General features: G+C 38.9%; 1 protein-coding gene across 2 annotated transcripts; it reads left to right on the top strand.

The window, feature by feature from the left end:
* The first annotated feature begins 601 nt into the window (after positions 1 to 601).
* On the top strand, positions 602 to 22,374 carry HRH1 (histamine receptor H1). 2 transcript variants are annotated; one of them, XM_052775971.1, is made up of 4 exons: positions 602 to 1,010; positions 1,521 to 1,650; positions 13,206 to 13,338; positions 15,412 to 22,374. In XM_052775971.1, the coding sequence occupies exon 4, from the start codon at positions 15,532 to 15,534 to the stop codon at positions 16,939 to 16,941; it is 1,410 nt and encodes a 469-aa protein (XP_052631931.1). In that variant the 5' UTR covers positions 602 to 1,010; positions 1,521 to 1,650; positions 13,206 to 13,338; positions 15,412 to 15,531; the 3' UTR covers positions 16,942 to 22,374. The 2 variants fall into 2 exon arrangements, with proteins under 2 accessions (XP_052631931.1, XP_052631932.1); XM_052775972.1 differs by lacking the exon at positions 1,521 to 1,650.
* Positions 22,375 to 23,506: the final 1,132 nt, after the last annotated feature.

The raw sequence follows: 23,506 nt of genomic DNA, 5'->3' as shown, positions 1-23,506 counted from the left end.
AGTAAGTTAGTTGCTTTCCTTTGCAAAAAAAGCCAACCCTTGGGTGTATGTTTAATACAGAGCAGATGTACTGGACCTACGGAAGTCACAAAAAAAACCAGTTTAGCCAAGACATGCAATACCGTGTTCTACTTTTGAGATTTTTCCAGGTCTTAAACTAGTTTTGTAAGACGGCTCCACTAAAAGAAACTGCCACATACCAAGCTACTTAAGAACACATGCTCTTTCTCAGAGCAAGAGTGCTGGCCCTGCGGCTGGATCGAGCGCTGGGATGATCGCAAACCGGGATTTGATTCCTGATCCTCCGCAGACTCCTGGTGTTACCTCAGAGAAATTAATCCCTTCGCCCCTCAGGGCAGCTTCCCCGCCGCAGGCGGAAGGAATCTCTGCTTCCACAGGTTTTCAGTGCGCTGGGCTTCACCGCCAAGCAGAGGCGTCCCCGCCCGCTCCCGGCCACCACGGCAGCCGCCTCCGGGGGACGGCGGGCCGCGGCCCCTCCACGGCGGAGCCGCCGGCCGCGGCCCCTCGCCGCCTTCTCCCCGGACCGGCGGGGCCGCTCGCCACGGGGCATTCCTCGGCTCGGGACGGGACGGGGGGGCCGGCGTCCTCGGGCGGCGCTCGACCCGAGGAGGCGAAAGCCGCGGCGAGCGGAGCGGCAGCGGCGGGTCCCGGCCCTTCGGCCCGGGGAGCGGCGGCGGGCAGAGTCAAGCTCTTCCCCCGGCAGCGCAGGACCGGAGAAGGGCAAAACTTGCTCTTGCAGCGGCAAGGAGCAGCTGCCAGCGCCTCACCGGCGGGGCGGGACATCACCCCCCCGGCCCGGCCCTGCCCTGCCCTGCCCAGCCCAGCCCAGCCAAGGGACGCGGATACCGGCAAGGGAACGAGCGAGAAGGCGAGCGCCGAGGAGCCCGGCCGCCGCCGCCGTCGTCCCGTGCGAGCCCAGCACCGCCCGCCCTTCCCGAGCCCGCCGGAGCTCCGGGAAGCCGGTCCCCGATCTCCTCCTCCCTTTGCCGGTAAGTGAACGAGGCCCGGGGCAGCGGCGGGCGGAGAAGGGGAAGCGGGCGAGCTGGGGCGAGGGCAGAGCGGCGGCACCCTCGCCTCGGGGGCGGGAGGGGAGCGGCTCGGAGGCGGCTGAGCCCTCGCTCGTCCCAGCCTTGGCAGCCAGCGATAGCGCTGAGCACGGGAGGACTGGAGGAGAAGAAAGGAAAACGAGAGCAAAACAACCCACCGAGACACTTCATTTTTAACAACTCTCCCTAAGAACTAAAACGCTTCGCCGAAGTTGGCTGCTCCTTATCTGACTCATCCTAGCGAATAGCTGGCAGCTTTGTTTTCACCCTCCGCACAGCCCAGAGCAGCAGATGGGACCGCGGGGTCAGTGCGGAGCAAAGGCCCTATCCCAGGAGCAAACAAAATTAGGACCTACGCATCCAAGTCGCACAAAGCCGATTATGTTTTCTCGAGGAAAAAAGAAAAAGGTGCAGCAATACAATATAACAAGCTCAGCCAGGTTTCTTCCCCAGAGAATGGCTGTGCTGGTTGCAGACCCACCAGCGACAAGGCTCTGTGGCGAGGCTTGCCTGCTGCACCTGCACCGGGGAGCGGTGAGAGGAGCCCGAGCCACTACGTGCCAGCAAGGGACAGAGCATGAAGGTGATGTTCTGATGGGGGGGAAGGAAGGGAAGGGAAACAGATGGATAAAGGCCAGATTCTCCGTTATAATTAATGGTCACACTGACTACTTGAATGAGGAAGGTTAGGGTGAGTTTCCGTCTACCCACAAAATATTTATGCCCTTATTTTAAGCACGTTTCTTTTGACACATGATAAGTATCTGTGGAAGAGTACATGGCTGAGAAAAGAAGGGTGGGGTTGTTTCCTTGTTTTGAGGAAGAAATAGTGACTTGGCTGAAGAAAGAGGAAGATTTGCGTGAACATTAACCCTCATCCCTTCCTGAAGACAGTCATACTTTGCAGGTGGGGAAAAATCCCAGATGCATTAATTTCCATACAGATCTTGTGGCATTTCTCAAATACATAAAAGTCCACCACATCCTGAGGGGGGAAATGGGTGTGGGGGGTACAGTAGGGAAATAACCTGCTCTAAGCCTATGCCATGGCCCATTCTTGATGTAGCCTCCCTAGCCTTTCCTTTACAGACACTGAGCAGGAATAATGAAGAGGAATCAGACTTCTTGGATAAGCTGCTTCTAAACTGTTTACTTGCAAGGTGCCAGGCTCTCTAGCTGTAGGAGACCATGAGCTCCACCAGTTCATCTCAGCCACCTGTTTAATTCAACAAGCAACATTAAAACTGCCTGGAGAAAATAGAAGGTTGTTTAAGTCAGATAGATATATAGATATATATATGTATTTTTAAAAAGGGAAAACTTTGGACATTCAATGGGTTATTGCTAAAATATGAAGGAACTCATCATATTACTACAGTAAGTTTATAGATGTTTGAAGACACTGATAACTCAATATATATTCCAAATTAGAGACAAAAAAATTGTTTTGTACATTAGCGTATCTAAGTGAAACCAAAACTTGCAGTAACAGGGTTTACTTTTATTAACAGTACAAGCAGAAAGTAAGTCCTCACACCCGCTAGAATTTCTGAATTTGTGCATTTTTGTGATGAAGTCTTGTATAGCTTAAAAGTTCACTTGGGTTGAAATTAAAGTTCATCTTGGTAAATCCACAAAGAAATTTCATATTGATCAGCACTTCAATAGCTTTCGGGGGATGGGAGGGAAGAAGATTCACAATATTCGTCTGATTTTCATTGACCCTAAAGGGTTCATTCTATTTTATAAAATGTTAAAAACACTACTCTGTGCTACTCTGTGGTCATCTTTTTTTTTTTTTTTTTTAATAGATCCTAATAAGTATTAGGAAGACATTTCCTATTATGAATTGCAATATTAGTATGATCGTGAACTAGTTTGTGCTTATCCTGACCAGACACTAATTCTGGGGCAAGGAGAGTTCTAAGATTTTTTTCCTTCTTTTGAAGAATAACAACATTGGATTCTTCAATACATATACTAAGAGCTAGAGAAAAGAGAGAACATCTTGAAGGATGTGAATCTGAACTTGAGAAATCCATCTTTGTTAAAGCTAAATGACTTTTCAAAACAATAAGTTTACTCCACGTCTAGCAGTTCCTCAGAATTCAGAGAAGTTATTCATAGATGGGTTCATCAGGCTTCAAAACTGGTTAACTTATTCGCTATCAGACAATGAAGCTTCCTTTATCCAAACCCAGTTCTTTCTATTGGAAACTGTTAAACCACATAGCGGATACAGTATTGAGGTATGCAACCTCAACATTTAAAGGACTAACAACTCTTGTTTACGTACATTATTTTTTGGCTAGTGATTCTCCAGTAGTGACTTACCAAGTAAGTCACTTGGAAAGAAACAGACAGATCTCGATATTTGAATGACTGGTTAAGTTACATTTTAAAAAGTTAACTGCATTTCTGATGCAGAACTATTAAAAGCAGCTAGTTTTACAGTTCGTCAAGGGTTGGAATAAGTAGTAACACAAGGCAGATTCCAAAAAACTCTAAAGATTTTTTGCTATCCCTGTATGAAAGATGTCCTGTTTTAGTGAGTTGGATTAATGGATTCCAGTAACAGAAGAGATCGCCAGTGAAAAGGCACCACTGTGGCTACTCAGCTTTAAAGGCACCACAACACTGGAAAATTCCCCTCATTTATAGGAGATTTTACAGCTAGTGGTTTTGTTTACTACATCAAAGCACAAAGGTATTTTCATCTATTGCAACAGTTATTTAATAGGTCTAACCCCTATAGCAAAAGTCTTTTTTTACAGATGGGTAATGGAGTAGAGAAGATAAGACTTCTCCAGCACTGCACTACTTAATGACAATAGCACTTAAATACTGGTTCGTTAAGAGATCACATTGATAATGAACTATATGCTGCTAATAATGTTTAGGCTAGCAGGGAAAGTTTATACCATATCTGGAAGCTTTAGGATTCTAGTCATGATGCCGTTTCCCCCAATCTCTGGGCAAAAACAATCCATATATGGGAAATACTACCACAGGAACGAGACTGTTTTGGGTTTTTTTTTTTTGTCATGGAAAAACTGACATTTAGTACGACTTAAACCAGAAAGTTGAGCCACTGGAAGAAGAGTTTAACAGAAGTCTGAGCTTCATTTTGAGGGTCAGAACGTTCTTTTGAATGTGTCCATCTTCTATTAGCTCTTTTGGTTTTAATGGTCATGAAATAGAGTTGTTCAAAAATGCCAGCCAGAGAAAAAAAAAAAGGGTGTATCTATCTCCTGGTAATTTCAGGTTAAGACACAGAATTATAAAATAATATATTTCTTTAGGAAAAAGAAAATAATTGTAAATTCATGTCATAGTACAATAGTATCTAGAAAATTGTTTAATTAAGTAGTCAATTATACTGCTGAACACATGTATACATCGACGACTTAAACTTAGGAAGGTTCGGTATTAGTATATAAAAATGAAGGTCAATGATCAGAAGACAGCAGCATTATACTGCTGGGGGAGGGTGGGACGGGACAGGACACCAGAATAAAATAGAAACACCCAGACATCCAATAGGTTTCCAAGTCTCACTTCAGGCATCCAGCACTTGAAAGATACTGAAACTACACTTTCAGACTATCCTGGTTTAGGTGACACTATTGGAATTTAAAACATGATATTTAAGATCTCTGCCTGCTAATATTGACTCCACTTAGGACACTAAATATAAAAATGCCCTCTGCTCCAGGTCTGTATTCCTCAGTATGGATTAGAGCTGTCAATGATACACATTCATTAACAGCAATCTTTTTAAAAAAAAAAAATAAAAAATTAAAAATTCAACTTTCAAGTGTCTAGGACTACACAGTTTTGCTGGGGAGTCTCCAGATGGGATTCATTTTAAACTTTAATATGTCAAAGACAAAAAGGTTAGCTGCTTTCTTAGGATTAATAGATTCCAGTAATAATCTAGCTGCATATAGCCAGATATTGACTGCTACCAGATTAGATGAGATTTTTAGGCTGCTTTTTGGATATTTGTACTTTATTCACTGAGTCACAGGACTAGAAGCAATTCTAGTTGATTATAGCATTAAAGGTAACTTGATCACTTTCATTTTTATATGCTACTCCTGGAATTCACTGTTACATTTGTGGGCTTCCCCACCCCCTTCTTTTCAGCTAAGTAGCTACAGTTTCCATTTCTTTGTTTTCCCCTTTCCTAAATTGTTTTCAGAATGTTCCTAAACAAACAGCTCAGAAGCTACTGCATGCAGTGGTTCTGCTGACAAGGAGAGCCTGCAACTGTATTCCTGTAACTTAAGGTTCTCTAGATTATGAGCCACATCCAGACATCTTTTTTGTCTTAAATAGCAAGTAGTGTTTCCCTAGCCAAGGTTCTGTCAGTAGTTGAATGCCAGGGGTTATTTAATCATTTTTCCTGATACTATTCCTGTAGCTCTCATATTAATCATACAGGCCAGCTATTAAGTTCCCCTCCCCCCCCAGAAGAAAGGGCCAAGGGAGGATCAGGAAAGACCTGGTAAAGCTCAGAGAAGCTGAAGCAAAGGACTGAAAAAGGAGAACATCACAGCTTTGGCACAAAGCAGGATGCATTGAAATGCACAGGAAAATACACTTTCTTATACTCTTCCCTTGCTTTCCATGCCTGCTTTCAGCTATTGATTTATGTCTCCAGGAGTTACAAAACACAGTTGAATATGCATCAGTATTGGAACAATGAAAATTCAGACAAGCAGAATGTGATTCAGAGTATACAAATTCCAGTGTAGAGATATCAGAGACATAGATGCTCTGTCCTTAATTATGCATGGAAAAATAATGCTCTCAAAGAGTCAATTCTCAGCCTAAAAAAATAATGTTAAGAACCCAGAACAATGTTATGAATTAGTAGATACTGTGTAAGTCTGCAGAACTCTAATTCACTTAGGCTTTCAGTGCTATTTGTGAGTTCTAAAGAGAAGAAACAGAAAAGAGATGACATGCAGTGAAATCAGTACCAAAAATACAGCAGGGAAATGGACTTATGGAATTTCAATGGACTTATGCATGAACAGTATGTGAAATCTGAGAATATTAACGATAAACTGTTTATAGATAAGAGCATACCCAGAGTAAGACTGCATGCCACAAATGGTAACCATTCTTTAAAGAAGAAAATATTATTGAAAATACTTATATAGATTTTAGGAGAGTGTTTCAGCTCCTAACCATTCTGTACCAAATCAAACTTCACAGGACTGAATTTGGTTTTGGTGTTTAGCTTCCTATCTTGGCATGGCCTCTTCATATTTAGAGTAAAGTATTACTTAGCATTAAATTGTATGCTCATCTATGCAAATTAATTAGGACATGCATGCTCAGACAGCTAAATGCTACTATGGCCAGTATTTTCTGTTCACACAAGGATTTCTCTACATACAGCTTCACTTCTTGGGTATATACCTTACATAGTAAAGGTAACTGTCTTTTTTGAGCAAATATTTGATATTTTGCTGTATATCGCATATTATTAGCTATGTGAACACTTCCTTAGACTAACACATTTGTATTTTGGATTCAATTTCCATTTTTGACAGACTGCTCCAAGAATATGCCTTCTGCTCAGCACTTACTTAGGTTTAGCAGAGGGGGGGTTGTATACTGTAAACAATACCTAGCATATACTTCTGGGTTCACATATACTCAGTATCATATATGAACCATACGGTAAAAGTTGTATTTGTTGTCATCTGGGGAGATCAAATAATCAACTTTCTTTAAAAAAAAAGAAAAAAAAAAAAAAAGCAAGCAGAACACAGAGACACAGGAACACATAGCAAAAATCAAAAACAGAATGAAGTTTTCCCCAGGATAGACTCTCCTGTCTCAAGGAAAAGAGCTTTGATGGCACTCCGGTTATGCTAACAGGAGCAAGAACTTCCACGGGAGTATTTCTATGATCAGTCTTCACTCAAGAACTGGCCCTTACACTGTGAGTCCAAGTTTTTAAATGGACCTCTTGTGTTTGGCAGTGCCCAAGAACAGAAACATCAGACCGGATGGAAGGATGCAAAGTCAGTATCAGCTTAAGTTAACTAACTGGGTTGGATTAGATTTGTTTCAGAATATTTCTTTTACAAGGTGTTGCCCCATACAGACAAGTCATAAGCAAGTAGTAAATCATGCTTTTCATGCCAAATGTCTTCAAATCAGTACCCCTGTGTAGGCATGACTGAAGTAATAAACATCTCAAACTTTCAATTGCTTGAGAGTAAAGCTGCATTTGTACCATGAAGTCATAAGTTTCCATATTTTACAGAAATAATTTGCTTTTGACAGGTTATAATAGTTTGTCTGGTTCCCCTGCAGTGATGTGCATTCATAATAGCATATAATTTAACTTCTCAATTAAGTTGGAAAGTGACTGACCACTCTGCCATGCCACAGAAGTACACTGGTTAACTCTGGGACTAATTAAATTCCTCCCATGTATGAGCAGAGCAGCATGCTATTTTAAAGTGGAAAGAGTGTAAGATCAGCAAAGGTACGCTACTATAGTAACCCAAACAGAACTGTCTACACAGTTGATTTGGGTTGGTTTTTTGTTTGGTGGTATTTTTATTTTTTTTTTTAATGGCAAAGTTTTATATTAATGATATAACAGTTCTTTTAAATGACCCCTGAGAAGTTTGTCAGTGGTAAAATGAGCATGTTTGGTCTCACTGCACAAAATGAAAAGCTGAATTTTTCTTCTCTGCCCCCCCCACCCCCAGAAATCTAACAGCAACACAGACAGTTAGTAGTCACCCAAGGATATCAGAGAGCAAAGCAAGAGGAAGATTAAAGATAGGATCCAGTACAGTATTAATCCAATGAAGAAAACAGTACACCAGTAAGGGGGAGGTGGGGGGAAGGGTCAGAACACCAGAGGAGACAGTTATTTCTGAAAGAGACAAGTCTTCACACAGACACAGCACAGCATCTTAATCAAGATTTGAGCTCAGACAGTGCAGCAGTGACTCAGATTCAAGTACTCAATTTCCTCACAAAGTCCAGTGCTTTTTATAAAAAGCTAAGGACTCAGGATGCATGTATGCAAATAAGAAGGATAGCATGACCGTATATAATGATTTGTGTTATTCATGCTAAAACTATATTTCAGGTCTAAACTATTTGCTGGCAGATAGCTAAAACTGTAGATAATTTCATTCCTACTAAAGGCAGGACCCCCAGCCAAATAAAAGCATAAAAGATCAGCAATCAGAAAAATCTGTGCTGACAGCAGCATGTAGCCTACCAATTTGATTGATGCATGTGGCTAGAGAAGCAACTGTTGTGATTCTATAAAAACTAAAACCTGAAAATATCAAGTATAATCAAGTCAAGTACCATCTACAAGCCCCAAGCTGAACTTCCACTTACATTTTCAAATCTTCCAGCTTGCCCAAACATTTTTGTGCTCTTTGAATTATGCTTCACTTAAGGAAACCAGATGTAACATTTCCTCAATTAAATAAGAGCATAAGTATTTATCTGCAATTCTGAAAGCCTGTACCCTAATATTCAGATATACAAATAAAAAACAGCAATAGCACAGTAGAATCACTGGACTGAAAAGAAAATATCCTTACATAACCAAGTTACAAATTCAGTATATCATACAGTTATAATCATAAATACTTTTTTTCTCCTGCAAAGACTTCACAAAGTTACTTAAAAACTTCAAGTTCCCTTCACAATAGGCTCTGCATTCTGTCTTTTTGTTGTTCATAAGGTCTGCCTGCTATCCTTAGAACACCACCATCCAATTTAGAGGAATAAGGATAAATTTGACATCACAGACCAGACCACAGCCAAGCAATATAGCTCCTGTATAAAAGGGCAGAAGTGATGACCTTGTTCTAGTCCCTTTGTAATACTGCATTAAATGGTCCCCCACTCATTGCTGTAAGCATGAGAGGACCATTCACGTGTACTGCACGTTCAGAACAAATGGATAAATGAATTCAAGGAGCCTTCAGTTAAAGTAGTTTAAAATTTGTTGTCATGTGCATTCCCAGAGAAAATTGAATAAATATCTCTTAGGAGTGTAGATGTAACCACATTACTCCTTCTATTCTGCTTTGTTGTTGCTCTGAAACTATACAGCTTATTCACTATACTGTTTAGACAAGCCACTGAACCAGGAGGGGAAAAAATGCAGTAGTTATAGCATTAGACCACCTACCCTGTTTGGAAGTGAAAGTGTGGAGAAGGCTTCAGAAACAGCCTACTTGCCTTTACCCTCCCCAGGAACAGTACCTTTGCAAATTACCACTGGCACACTGAAGGCCTGCACCATTTCCCAGGCCATCCAACTCCTGAAATCAGTGTGCAGATCACCAATCCAACAACTCAGACAGCAATTTTCTATCTACAGTCTAGTCTGTAAAGTAGACTTCAGCACATCTGCAACAGTGTCCATCTGCTACATTAGTTCTGGCCTCATTTTTCCCCCAAGACAGCATTTACATCAAGAACCACTGAAAATTATCTGCCACCAAATGCACGCAATACAAGTTTATGCAAAACTAGACAGCCAGATGTCCAAATGTGTTGGTTGAGTTTCTTCACACGAAGAGTCATAATAAAAATAAAGAATGAAAGTATTTATAAGTCAGGCTGGGTTGTTTGTTCACATAGTGGAAGATTAATTTATAATTCTCACTGCCCTTAGAATAGGTATGTGGGGGGAAGAGGACAATTTAGGAGGATTAACAAAATTTGACTGGTCAGACACTAAAGTTTCAGATTATGTAGTCTTTTCATTTCAGACTACCTAGAAGAGACAACTCAAGTATAGATGGAATCCAGTCTTTCCTTTGATAGTGGTAGACACTTTTCTGAAAAACACAGCTGGTCCTTCCTGGACTGAGACAGTGGGTCATTTGAATGGGAACAGCAGGTAGGTTATCAAGTTATTTTCATTTACTATTTATCAAAAATATTTATTGATTATTGGCAGGCATTGCCTAGGGACTGTTTTCTTACAGAGAAATAAGTCTTTGAGAGGAAAATTAATCAAACCTCTAGTGTGTTAATATTTTCAACACCTAAAGAATAATTAAAACAAAAAACCACTAGAAACAAATAGGTTTCTTAAGTACAACATAGTCAACACAGGTCATCTGAAATCAAATCTTACCTTCTGTGTTGAACTTAGTCTGATGAACAAGAATTTTGTTCCAGCCTAGCCTTTTCCTGTTGTAGCTGTAGTTTCTTTAAAACATACACATAAGAGATATGCCAGCATCTGTTTCTAGAAACTTACTCCCACTTAGTCAGGGCTTAATAGATTGCACCTGCACTAATGAGTCAGTAAGGCATCCACTTAGCATCTCCCAGTAGATTCTTGTTCCTTGGAAGAATTATCACTGTGATACAGTAACAAACAAATAATGATTGCTGATTTTCCTTGTAGAAAAAGCTCTTTACAGACAGTAAAAATTAAAGAAGGCATTTCATGGTGAGGTCAGGGTTTAGGAATTCCAAAGAGCTATCCAAGATCTTAGGCTGATTGTTTTCTTTAAAATCTGTTCTGTATTAGTGAGCTTTGGTTCAGTGTAATGAGAGTTAAACTGTCCAAATATTAAAACACATTTATTCAGTATTATTACAGTTCCTTTACTGGGAACTGAGTTACAGATAAAGAATTAAACCAGTAGCTCCTGAGCAGGGGTACATATACCACAAACAGTCTACAGCCACTACAAAATGGTGTGTGCCTCAATGAAGAGGAAGAAGCTGCTATTGCAAATCACAGCGCTCTCATGATGACTAATTGCTGATGATATTTGGTACCATCACTACTAATGATGATGGTAGGAAGTTTAAGAAAAAAAATTGTAGATTACAATCTTCCCTAGAACACAGAAGAGGTGATCAGTGAATTTCATAACATGGAGCAAGGCTTATTGTTTTCTAGTTATCTTCCATTGGACAAAGTTGTGTGGCAAAATGTACTAATTCTAGCAAAGAGTGGCGACTGCGTAGCAGTTCAATGTAAACTTAGTGGGCAAGACTGGGATATAAGGGCCGAAGCTCCAAATACAGAGCGGTATTGGAGGGCACTGACCAATAACATAACATTTCTGCAACTAAATGCAACTTCTCTGCATGCTATTTTGTGTGCAGTCACCTTTGCTTCTTAGGAGAAGCTTACAGTTTTCTCTTGTACTGTTCTGTTGGCCTGTGTGGGAGAGGGAGATGTAGGCCCTCTGCAGCTTACTCCTTATCGAAAGAGCATGGGCACTGACAGGTGCAAGATGCACAGAGACTCCTGTGTCGGAAGCCTTCTTTGGGCCCTTAGAAGATACAAGAAAGCCACCAAATTCTCTTTCCTGTACACACGAGTGTGGGATTGCAGTATGTCTGATATGCTGCTAAATGCCTATCAGAACTTATTGTTAAGGAGAATTCTGTATGATCTGAAAGTTCTCAGGCAGAAACAGCAGCGGCACGTGGTGTCTCATGCTAGGGAATGCAAAGAGACAAGTTGCAAGGATGAGGTCATACAAAGGCAACATTGCATTTCTGCTCTATTCTAAGCATTTTGTGACCAACTCAATCCCTTGGTACATCTTTTTAATGGACTGAGAGGTATGATTTGGCTTCAAATAAAACTAGATAGGTAGGAAGTATGTGCTGGGTATACAACTTTCATGCCGAAGGTATGGAGACCCTCTTCCAGTTACCTCTTAGAGTGGCTTCTTTTCTCATTAACACACTCCAAAACATAAATTACCCAGAGCCTTACAAAACTGTCTTTGGTGGGAGAATACTCAGAAAGTCAGGGTTGTAAAGGATCATATGTGAAAACCACAAATTGTTCAAAAGGGAAAATGCAATGTTACTGTAAAGCTTCAATATCCTAATCCAGCCTCAAGATCTACTCACTCTAGACTAGGGCAAACGGTTCTTGCAAGCCTGTTCCAGTGATTAATACTCTAGACATTTGTTACTGGGTATAGTCCCACTCCAGCCATATTAGACCTTATCATGTAAGTGGACTTATTATAATGGAAGATGTCAAAAGGTCAAAGCCAGACTAAGCTGCTTCCACTGCATTAAAGTTAAAAAAAAAAAGAAAAAAAAAAAAAAAAGGAAGATATTTAATTTCTAAATCAACATTGCTTGTCTAGGGTGTCTGAATGAATACAGACCCAAAGCCTAGACAGAAAAAAACAGTATAATAGTCAGGACACTGTTTGGAGAGCAAGGGAGCCTTGGCTGGTTTTAGATCTAACATTACGCTATGATGTTTAGCAGATCACTTTGACCTGTTCCTCAATTTCACTTCAAAATTTTATTGTACATGGCCAGCTCTCCATAAAGCAGAGAAGGCAAAATCCATCAGGGACTATGAACTGCTCAAATGATGTTGTGATGACAATTACATTATAAGACAGAATTATCATAAATATGGTGTACCTGTTAGCATGTGTATTTTTAAAAGAGCAAATGCATTACCCTGAATTTTTCTTGTTCTTAGTGTTCTCAAATGATTTGCATGTCCTGACATCATTCTTGGATTGTTATAGCCTGTATAAGCTCTTCCAAAACAGAAAAGTAATCAAGCTTTTTTATTTAATAGAAGATGTTTTAATAAAAGTGGAGCATGATTTGAAAAACAAGACCTTCGTGCCTTATTTGAAGTACTCCAGATCAAGTTCTTCAGGCTGCTTCCTAAATCCTACCCTATCTCACCGCAGCAGTACTAAAGAGAAAGTTTGGGAAGCAGTCAACACCACTTATTGTATCCTGCTCTATGTTTTATTCCATATGCAGTTCACAAATAACCAAGGAGAACTATCAAATCAGATATTTTTCTTTGCTGTTATTCTTTCTGTTGAAGACTCAGTTAAAGTTGCGTTCTCTCCCTTTATTTTGCCATAAATTTAAATGAAAATATGTGGGGGTGAAGATCAGACATTTCTTTATGAGGTCCCTGAAGCAATTAACATCAACTTCTTGACTTGACCATGCCCCATATACTTAACTCCAGCAGAGAGGTTACAGTGTATAGCTGTGGAAAGAAAGACAATGACAGACTGGGATATAACCATTTCCTGTCACCAGACATGTTGGTTTAAGATCTGTGGAGTAATTTCTTTTCTCATTATCAAACAGGAGGTGCTTGAGGCCTCCCTGATCTTCTGACATCTGTGACTAGCTGTCACTGAAGAACTATACATGACAGAACCTGAAGGCTGTACAGAATACAGAATTACAGAATATAGCTCTTGAGCTCATACCCCACAGGGTATGTATTTCCTTTGCCTATGGATGCTACTGCTACCAAGCACACATCTTTCATAACACCAGGCACTTGTAAGTAAAGCTTAAGGAAGAAGGAATTTGACCTCTTGTAAGAAAGCACACAAACATTTTAGCTTCAACCCTGATTACTGAAATACTGTTTTGACCATGTTTAGAATAACAAGGATGAGAAATCCCATACATATCTCTCAGTGTTAGCTGTGTAAATACTTTGAGCTAGTATGTCTACAGTCTCAGTTTCCTTCCTCATTGCTTTAAGAGCAGAACATAAACTCAGACAAGCACTATAAGAGAAAAATGGCAGAAAATATGTATCATCACCCTCACAGAGGTTTTTCTTATATACCCTGGAGATAGAATTGGTCAATTGATCATATGATCCAAGACTTACAATATTATTAATCATTTTTTGGACTTTACATCAACTCATGAAGTTAGCAGTTGGGAAGTAGAAGATACCAAAGGCACATAGAATTTCTAGATAATGGAATAGCGTATCTACTCAACTTTGAAGAGATGCTTTTCTTACCCTTACATTCCCTTCCTTCCTTTCCCCTTTCATTGCCAATATTTGAGTTGTTATGCTTGTGTTAAAAAATGGAAGAAATGACACATTTTTTAATTAAGGTCTATGATCTCAATATATAACCTAGAGGTTATACATTAACAAGTGAAGTATGCACCTATAGTTGTTTCCCAATGCAGATCAAGTCACCACAAAGCTACACACCACTGTGTTTGTACAGATGAAATCTGCCACTTTGATAACACGTGCAAAATAGTATGTAGAAATGAATGTGACTAGGAAACAAGCCTAACCGGGCAAATGTGGCCCACTGTAAAATGGGTTTTGTATATGCCCTGGTGAGTGTTTATTAGGTTGTCTTTTTTTTTTTTTTTTTTTTTAACTGCAGTGCATGTACTGGAATTCCTAGGCACTCTAATCATGGGGATATAGAAGATTTTAAAGAATTTTCATTCTGAAGGCTCTACACATGGCTCATGCCAAAGTTCTAAGCAAATAAAGATAGCTCATTTATTAAAGATTAATTATAAAAAAAAATTCTTAGGCATAAAGGAAAGGTTTGCTATGTGTTCAGTCTCAACTCCTCTTATTTCCAGTTATTTTCCACTTTAATGCAGCAAAGAGCAACAGCAAGCATGCAGGAGTAACGTGGCTTCTCCAAGTTATTGCAGAACAACAGTTCTTGCTTATGTTTCTTAGGCACCTGAACGACTAGTAAACTTCAGCCTGAAAGACCCTATATTTATATACATTTGAGAGACTGCAAGATGCTTATTAAACCTAAAGATTCCTATTATTTTCCCTGAACTTTTATTAGTTTGTATTTGAAATAAAATGGGGCTGCATCTTTAAATGTTTGAAATCTATGTAAGCCTAAATTGGGTAGGAAGAGATTACTCATCACCTATAATTTGAACGACTGCCTACTAGTGAAAACATAGGCACTGGCTGCAACCTTAGGAGTTATTTGAGACTCTGCATCAGCTAAAGGTGTAGACTGGCTGCAGCGTTTTTATTGTTTGGAATACCTTGTCACTTGACATCATATGATAGCCTATTATTGGTGGATAATTAAATCCAACTGCTGTATTCTCAAACTGTTAGATGTAGTTTGTAAATAATCACTGGTTTGTTTAAAACTATTTAGTACAAAACATTTTAATTTGCTTTTTATTGACACGCTTTAAATTGGTTTGCCAATATGTAGTTTATGATATGGTTCATGATCAGCTATTTAATGAGAAATAATAAATCAAAACAGTGAGGATTGAAATTTCTTCTCCAGATTCTGGGGTCAGAATTATATGAAGCCCCATGAAAAACCTCTGCAAACCATTTTGGATTGGTTCATGGAGCTTGCTCCAGTACTTTTCATAGAACACATTTCAAATTACCCATATGTAAAATGTTGTAAAAATTTATTATTTAGGAAAGTCCTAAAAGGGGCAGTGCTAAGCTGAAGCACAGATTAGTTTTATTATTTTATTTTAGTACTACAGTGATTGAGCATATGTCTTGTCTTTTCTATAGTTCTGGAAATAAACATCACAAAGGAATCCAACACGTTTTCATCCAGGAGTGTAAACCAAGACTGAATTTCCAAGGCCTGGACATCTTCTCTGATTTTCATTCTGCGTTCTTGTGCAGAAGATGTCAAAAAACACAACAGAGAATGCAGCTAACCCTCACTCAGCAATTCTAGGTCTATTCTTAGGAAGCATTTCACTGATCACTATTGTCATGAATATATTAGTACTATGTGCTGTGAAAACGGAAAAGAAGCTGCAGACAGTTGGCAATTTATACATTGTCAGCCTCTCTATTGCAGATCTCATAGTTGGTGCAGCTGTTATGCCCCTGAATATTGTTTATATCCTAAGTCCTGTGTGGACTCTAGGCTTACCAGCCTGTTTGTTCTGGCTGTCAATGGATTACGTGGCCAGTACGGCATCCATTTTCAATCTCTTCATATTGTGCATTGACCGTTATCGTTCAGTTCAGCAACCACTGAAATATCTCAAGTATAGAACAAAAACGAGAGCATCACTAATGATTTTGGGGGTTTGGTTGCTCTCTTTCACATGGGTCATTCCAATCCTAGGATGGCATGTTTTTGCTAATAATGGGGAAAGGAAAGTAAAGGAAAACAAGTGTGAAACCGAATTCTCTGAAGTCAACTGGTTTAAAGTGTTGACAGCCATTATCAATTTCTACCTACCCTCTATCATCATGTTATGGTTGTACTATAAAATATTCAGAGCTGTCCGAAAACACTGTCAACACCGAGAGCTCATCAATGGATATCGGTCTTTCTCAGAAAAAAATCCCACGAAGGACAAGCAAAATATTTGCCTCCAAGAGAAAATCTTAGATGAGAACACCCCTCCCGAAGACAAGCAAAGCTCCCCTCAGCCCAAAAATATGGAGGCAGAGCTTCATTTCAGTGATTCTGACAAGTCTTCAAAGGCATTCGTTAACAAGAGTAATAGGAAAGTCCTTAAATGGAGCTGTTTTCCTTTCACCACTGCCCAGTCTGAGCCAGGCCTGGATAAAGCAGGAAAGAAGTGTGGGTGTGTAACAAAAGAGAACAAAAATGAAGAGGAGCCTTGCTCACAAGACAGTGACTTAAGTGATGCATCAGACAACCATACTTTCACAGAGGAGGTACCCTGTAGAAAGCATTTCAATCCTAACCCTGAAAGAGCCTGCAGTCTTCAGGAAAAGACTGAGAACAGGGATTTCAGAGGACTGACTTACCTGAGGAAAACCTGGCAAAGTCTGCACACCCATTCCAAAAGGCACATTCAAGGACTGCATGGGAACAGGGAAAGGAAAGCAGCTAAGCAATTAGGGGTCATAATGGCAGCCTTTATGCTGTGCTGGATTCCCTATTTTGTGTTATTTATGGTAATAGCTTTCCATGGCCATGAACAATTTTCGAAATTACACATGTTCACTATATGGCTTGGCTATGTGAACTCCACCTTAAATCCATTCCTGTATCCTCTTTGTAACCAGAATTTCAAGAAGACATTCAAAAAGATCCTTCACATCCACTGATATTCTTCTGATTTTTTTGAGCTAAAAAGCAGCTCAAGAGTTCAACCAAACAAAATGTTCCAGTTTCAAAGACAAACACCATGCCTAAAGTAGAAGACTTTGGAAAACTGTAATTTATGAACAACTGTTAGTAAAAGTATGAAACATGCATTTAACAGCTTTAATACATTTGAAGAAGAACTAATTCAAATCAGGAATCTGAAAAACTCGGGGGCAATCTCAGAACTGTTACACTGTTGTACACATTTTACAATTTGAGATTACCTCTTTCATCATGTAGAACAAAAACTGGAGATAAAAATAGAGCTCTTCAGTGATTATAAATTATTCAGCTACAGAAAAGGAAGAAATAGAATGACATTTCTGTGATTGGCCAAATATATTTTTCTCTTCCAACTTACTCCATTAAACACAGGAACACATTGTTTGTGAAGTGAGATCTGCAAGTGGAGGTACTTTGCATAGGCAAAGAAATAAGCTTCAATTGTTTAAAAAAATCTACCCTATTTATTTATAGCTTTCTCCAAATCATAAACGTCAAGCCATATTATAACCTACCGTATCTCTTTGATATCATGCTTGCTTCATTTACACCTGTACATGTTAACTTCACTGAAAAAAAAAATAGTATTTTTATGTCCTAGAAATTTTGCTAAGACTTTCCATATTCAACATACTATCACTAGCTATTCAAGAAGGGTATGTTGTTGTCTCTAGACTAGAATATAGTTGATTATAGACTACACATATTTTCTTCTTCCTACAGGTTGGCAAATAACCTAAGTGTGCAGTGGCAATACTAGTCCATATATCCTTATCTTGTAGTAGGCAAACTCTTCCTACTATAAGAGGCAAACTCATGAGCAACAACTAAAGCTTGCAAAACAGAAAATAAAACACATGAAGTATGTTTACCTTTTCTATTCTTTATATTTAATTGCATTTTATAAATCATGCTGTAAATACTGTAATATATTTCAGGAGAAACACACAATAATAGAATACTCTGGGTTGGAAAGGATCTCAGGAAGACATCTCAGTACAACCTACAACTCAAAGCTGGGCTGGCTTTGACATTACATCATGTTGCTCAGGGCCTTGTCCACAACTTGAATGACAAGCATTTGTAAAAACAGCTTCATCTGGAGAAGCTGGCAGGCAGCCTTGACAGAGAAGTTTGCAGCTAAGGTTCACTCTACCACCTTTAAGTGTTCACTTGCTCAGCCATTGATTTAACTGTTTCTAAGTATTAACTAATTCTCAAAAAAAGACATGGCCTGTTATACAACAGGAATTAATCTCCTCTTCCTAATTGCAGTCAGGTATAAATTTGTCCCTGAAGGAAGAAAACATAGTTCCTCAGCAAAAAAAGTACATAGGGGTGTATGTTGCATGAGCTAACTTATCAGGAAGCTTACAACTTCATAGAACAATTACACCAAAATAAAAAAAGAGTATACAGATTAGGGAGCAGGGACGAGAATTGAGGCAGAGGAGATCTCAGGCCCTATATTAGCCAAATATCCCAAGACCGTGTACCACCTTGTTTGTGGCACACCAGTAAAGCATTCATTCCTATTCTTCTGCTACGGAACTGAGAGAAACATTTTGAGAAAACACTGTGGAGTATGCTAGTTTTAAGAAGAAATCCCAGAACCAGATAACTTCAACAGCTAAAGCCACATTTGCATGTAATGGTGAGTTTATGTAAGTCTTTTCCATACCTTTTGGGAAGGATGATTAGAGAGGCATCCTGAAGGTTCAATGTAAAAGGATTGTTCTCCCATTCATTTTGTTGTGCTGATGAATTTACCACTTCCTGAATGCTTTCTTGCTTCTAAAATTGCTCAGTTAGCTTAACAACAAAGTTCTGATGGAACTGGAACTCCTTCAACTGAGTACTGTCAAGAGTTTGGTGGGATGAGTTGAAGGGATGTTCTGTGTAGTATCTTCATTACACCAGAAGTGCAAAATGGTAGTTTAATGGTTCAAGGAGAAATTCTGAATTCTATGTTCCTAATTAATGACCTTGAGCTACTTAGAGTCCCTCTGTGCCATGTGTGCCTATTTCATAATGTGAATATGACAAGACTTAGAGTAACAATGCAACACTTAGGATAATGTTTGCATGATGCTCATAAATTTTGGATATAATATACTAACTAAATGCAAAGTATTCTCTGTCAGTTTTATTTCTCTGAATTAAACACCTGAATGTTAATAGTTGTATTTAAAGTATTGAATATTAAATGAAGCCCTAATATATCTACATTTTAATAAATTGGGAAAATGTGTTAAAGGAATAAACTTCAATTCAGTCTATTTCAATGTATCATATGAGGTTCAGAGATTATTTGATTTGGTCTCAAGCAGCATGCAGGAAAAACTCCAATTAGGGAACTCAAATCTAGCAGAAAAAAAGGCAAAATACAGAGACAGAATATAGAAGCAGGAAAATTCATTCCAGAATTCAGACAACTTTTTCACTGCAGGAGCAGTATCTGCACAAGTAGTAAGACACACCTTCTTTTGGACTACAAAGCAGCATCTTTTGAAACATATACTCTAATCCAATGGCCTTTCACAAACAATTGCTCAGATTCACATTCATTATGATTTTTTTTCTATTGTGATATGCAACACCAATTCTAGCCAAAATGGATGGTAATCTTGATGATCCTTGAGGAAATAAAAAAGCAGCACACTAAGTCAGCTACAGTTATTACTGTATACTGCTGAAACATGCTCACCCAAGGGCTACTTAGAGTTATCAAGAAGTCTATCCTCTTGATCATGACAATTGCCTTTTCTGACTTTAAAAAGTATTAGTACATGAAAAAGGAACCTAAACAAAATCACTGAAAATTGGTCTAAAATATGATGATTATAAGAAAGAATACCTCTGGTAACAATTAAAGAACATTTAAACACAGAACAGCTAAATCTAGGCAAATAAAGCTGCCTGACTATTTTTTATCTCCCTTCATTTTTATCCATAATCTTAGTGTAACTGTGTTAATAATAAAGACAGGGGAAGTTGTCAGAGTGGGCTTCTCTGATGTCATAGCTGTAATAGATAAAAAGAAAATAGGAAAACAGGATACAGCCTATTTTAAACTTCCAATTAGCGAGGTACCTAACAGCATTTATCAGTTTATTTTACTGAATAGGCAACTCAAATCGTTCTGGATGTAAGAGAGGCAGAGGAAAGCAAATTAGGGTAAGGAATGGAGAAGCCTACTACCACATGGGGCCAAGCCTCAGGAGAATATTCAAGGTGTGGTTTCCTGTAAAAGATTTTCAACGTTTTCCAGTTAATAAACAAGGTCAGAGGACACACAGCTTTAAGGGAACATAACAAATTTCTTGGAATTTCTTGGCCTGGAGTTCTACTTCAATCAAAGTGTGGTGAGAACAACCAACTCTGCTTTTAAGAGGCAGAAAAATAATAAAATTCTTATAATTTTTTCTGTGTCAGTGGTGACATCTAGTGGGTAATGAGAAGAATTCTGGGCTTCTGCATCAAATACTGTTTATCATCGAAGTTTGTTAAAAGAGAGGTGCAATTAGGAAGTGGATCCTGCCACCTAGTACGTGTTTCAGGAAACGTGGCACTCAATAAAGGAAACATTAGTGCAGGTGCGCATTTTGGCTTCATTCTATCATCTAAAAGGACTCCATTACATTCTCTGTGAGTCCACTTCGTGATGCACTTTGATAGCACAATAAATGAAAATGACTGAAAGATTAACTTTAAAAATATATTTCTAATCCTAAGATATTAATATAGAAGCACCATAGACACCTCTGAATACTTCTAGAGGAGGTCCCGAATTCTGCAAATTGCTGTATCTTTCCACTGCTATCCCGGATGCTAGAGGACTAGCCTCCTAACTTAGCTGGGATAGCTTAAGTTCCTAAAGATGAGGTGTAAGAATACACTTGAAAGTTTCAGTGCATGCATTCCTTCTACCAGAATGAGAATTAGTTCATTTGGAAATGCCAAGTTAAGTTTAAATACTATGCATACATATTCACTTTTGTTTATTTGTTAAGTACAATGACAAAATTATTAATTTTCATAAAATTATTTGTCTATTGAAGAATTAGAAGATAAAAAGACCAATTAATGTTAACACTGTGTGAGAAATAGCTCATGAAAATAGTTTACACTCCTGATACTGAATTCCAAATTATCTTTAAAAATGATACATACCTGACACTGAAATAGAATCATTTCTACATGGTCATCTTACAGTCTAAAATAGAAATATAAAAAATCAAATGTGAGATGTACATTCTATACATGCACAGACACATGACCACACATACCAGGCTACCACAAAATTGCCATTTGACATCTCCACCAGTTAAAAAGTGTTAGAGTCCCCACTGAAAGAGATGTACGTTTGTGCATGGTAATGGTTAAAACCATAGTGACATCTGGTAAGTCTAACAATGTTTCCATTTTTAACAATATTTGTATCCCTTATCATTTTGTTTTGTCTACAAAGATATCTTGTGTTTAAACTCTGATATATTTCAACTAAAATATGCCTTAAAAGAAATATACAGCACCTCTTGCTATATGTTGCACTATGTAATTAAAATTAATGCCTACTGTGTAATTAAATTGAATGCCTTGAGTAAAATCACATGCCTTTTGTTTTGATCAGGCATAACTTAGTCTTCAAAAACAACACAGGCCTGGGAATGGAACTCAGGTCTCCTACCTGGCAATCTAATTTCCTCCTCACTACATATGAATAATCCTTCAACTCAGTTCCTTGAGGGGTAACAACTGTTTCTCTGAATCATATCAAAGTGCTCATAGAAGAGGCACCTGCCCGTGCCAGAGAAATTAGTGAAGATGCTCACAGAAGTCTATCAACATGGCAACTGCAAGGTGATACCTTTTTCAGCATATTCCCACTTTCTTCCACTACTGATTCGAGTATTCATTGCTACAACAGGCTTTTAGTTTTGGAGCGTCCCACTCTTGCAGCATGTCCTGGTTTTGGCTGGGATAGAGTTAATTTTCTTTCTAGCAGCTGGTATAGTGCTGTGTTTTGGGTTCAGTATGAGAAGAATATTGGTGAGACACAGTCAGCTTCTCATGCCCAGCCAGCAAGAAGGCTGGAGGGGCACAAGAAGTTGGGAGGGGACACAGCCAGGGCAGCTGACCCAAACTGGCCAAACGGGTATTCCATACCATGTGATGTCATGCCCAGTATGTAAACTGGGGAGAGCTGGCCTGGGAGGATCGCTGCTCGGGAACTAACTGGGCATCAGTCGGCAGGTGGTGAGCAATTGCATTGTGCATCACTTGTTTTGTATATTCCAGTCCTTTTATTATTATTGTCATTTTATTATTGTTGTTATTACCATTATTAGTTTCTTCTTTTCTGTTCTATTAAACTGTTCTTATCTCAACCCACAAGTTTTACTTTTTTTTTCAATTCTCTCCCCCATCCCACTGGGTGGGTGGGGGAGTGAGTGAGTGGCTGCGTGGTGCTTAGTTACTGGCTGGGGTTAAACCACGACACAGCAGTTAACAGGTGTACAGCATAGGACTAGATTACTTTTGACAGTATTTTTCATAAATAAATTGATAGAATAGTTCTGCCAGGTTCTGCCTGTATTTTGTGATCTTGTTCACAGAGAATGTTGTATAAAATTCACTTAAATCCTTAAACGGAAAGCACTATATAAACCTAAATAAATATTATTTTTATTGAAACTTGTAACAGAATCTGAACTAAATAGTTCTGAGAAGTTATCTTCTCCAAAACATGTTGAGTCCATATTCGCCAAGAATGGATGAGTTTGAATCTCCTTCAATTTTATTCTCATCTTCGGTTCCAGAATGACTTTCCCTTGCTCCAAGATTTTGCTTGGGGAAATTGAAAGTCCTACCTATGGAAATACATGACAAAAACACCCAACAGATTTGTTCCTTGTTTTTAAAGAGTCTGTCTTCTAGTTGATTACTATTCTCATGTTTATTACAGACACTTTTATTTGCTCATAGGAAGATCTCACAAGGTAAAGCATACCTGCAGCAATCAATCAACTTCAGCATATATCTCAGATTAACTTTGTTATAGCCACTTTCCTGAAGATCCCAGGCACAGAGAGATCTTGGACTGAAGCTGTCTCTTTCTCTTACAGTGTAAGACTTCACTGCGGTGTGCTCGTATGTATACATCAGCAGTTTAATGTGTAAATCTCAAGTTTATTTCCCAGGTCAGCAAGTCTGTATAAAAAATGATAGTCCAAGACTGCAAGCCTACCAGATGTATCTCCCATTTCTCCAAAGCTGCAACTGTTTGTGCAGAAATCTAACTCCTAGGGTCTGGTTCTTTTCAGGTATGACATGTCTAGTTGAGAAGATATGGGGATATGGGCTCATAGAAGAGTGTCCCTCTGCCCTGTATTGGTATTATTTCTCATGACCTATGTTATGTGCTGACAGTTGTTTCAAACCACGTTATGAAACTGAAACTGCTCAAAGACTACAAATCTAAGCTAGGTTATAGTTCTATGGAGACCGGGTAACAACATT

This window comes from Harpia harpyja, chromosome Z (genome assembly GCF_026419915.1).
Source record: "Harpia harpyja isolate bHarHar1 chromosome Z, bHarHar1 primary haplotype, whole genome shotgun sequence".
Taxonomy (NCBI): Eukaryota; Metazoa; Chordata; class Aves; order Accipitriformes; family Accipitridae; genus Harpia; species Harpia harpyja.
This window is presented reverse-complemented; position numbering and strand designations above follow the sequence as displayed.

Excerpts from the sequence above, each read along its gene's own strand:
- HRH1 (XM_052775972.1), top strand. The coding sequence starts at position 15,532 with ATGTCAAAAAACACAACAGAGAATGCAGCTAACCCTCACTCAGCAATT.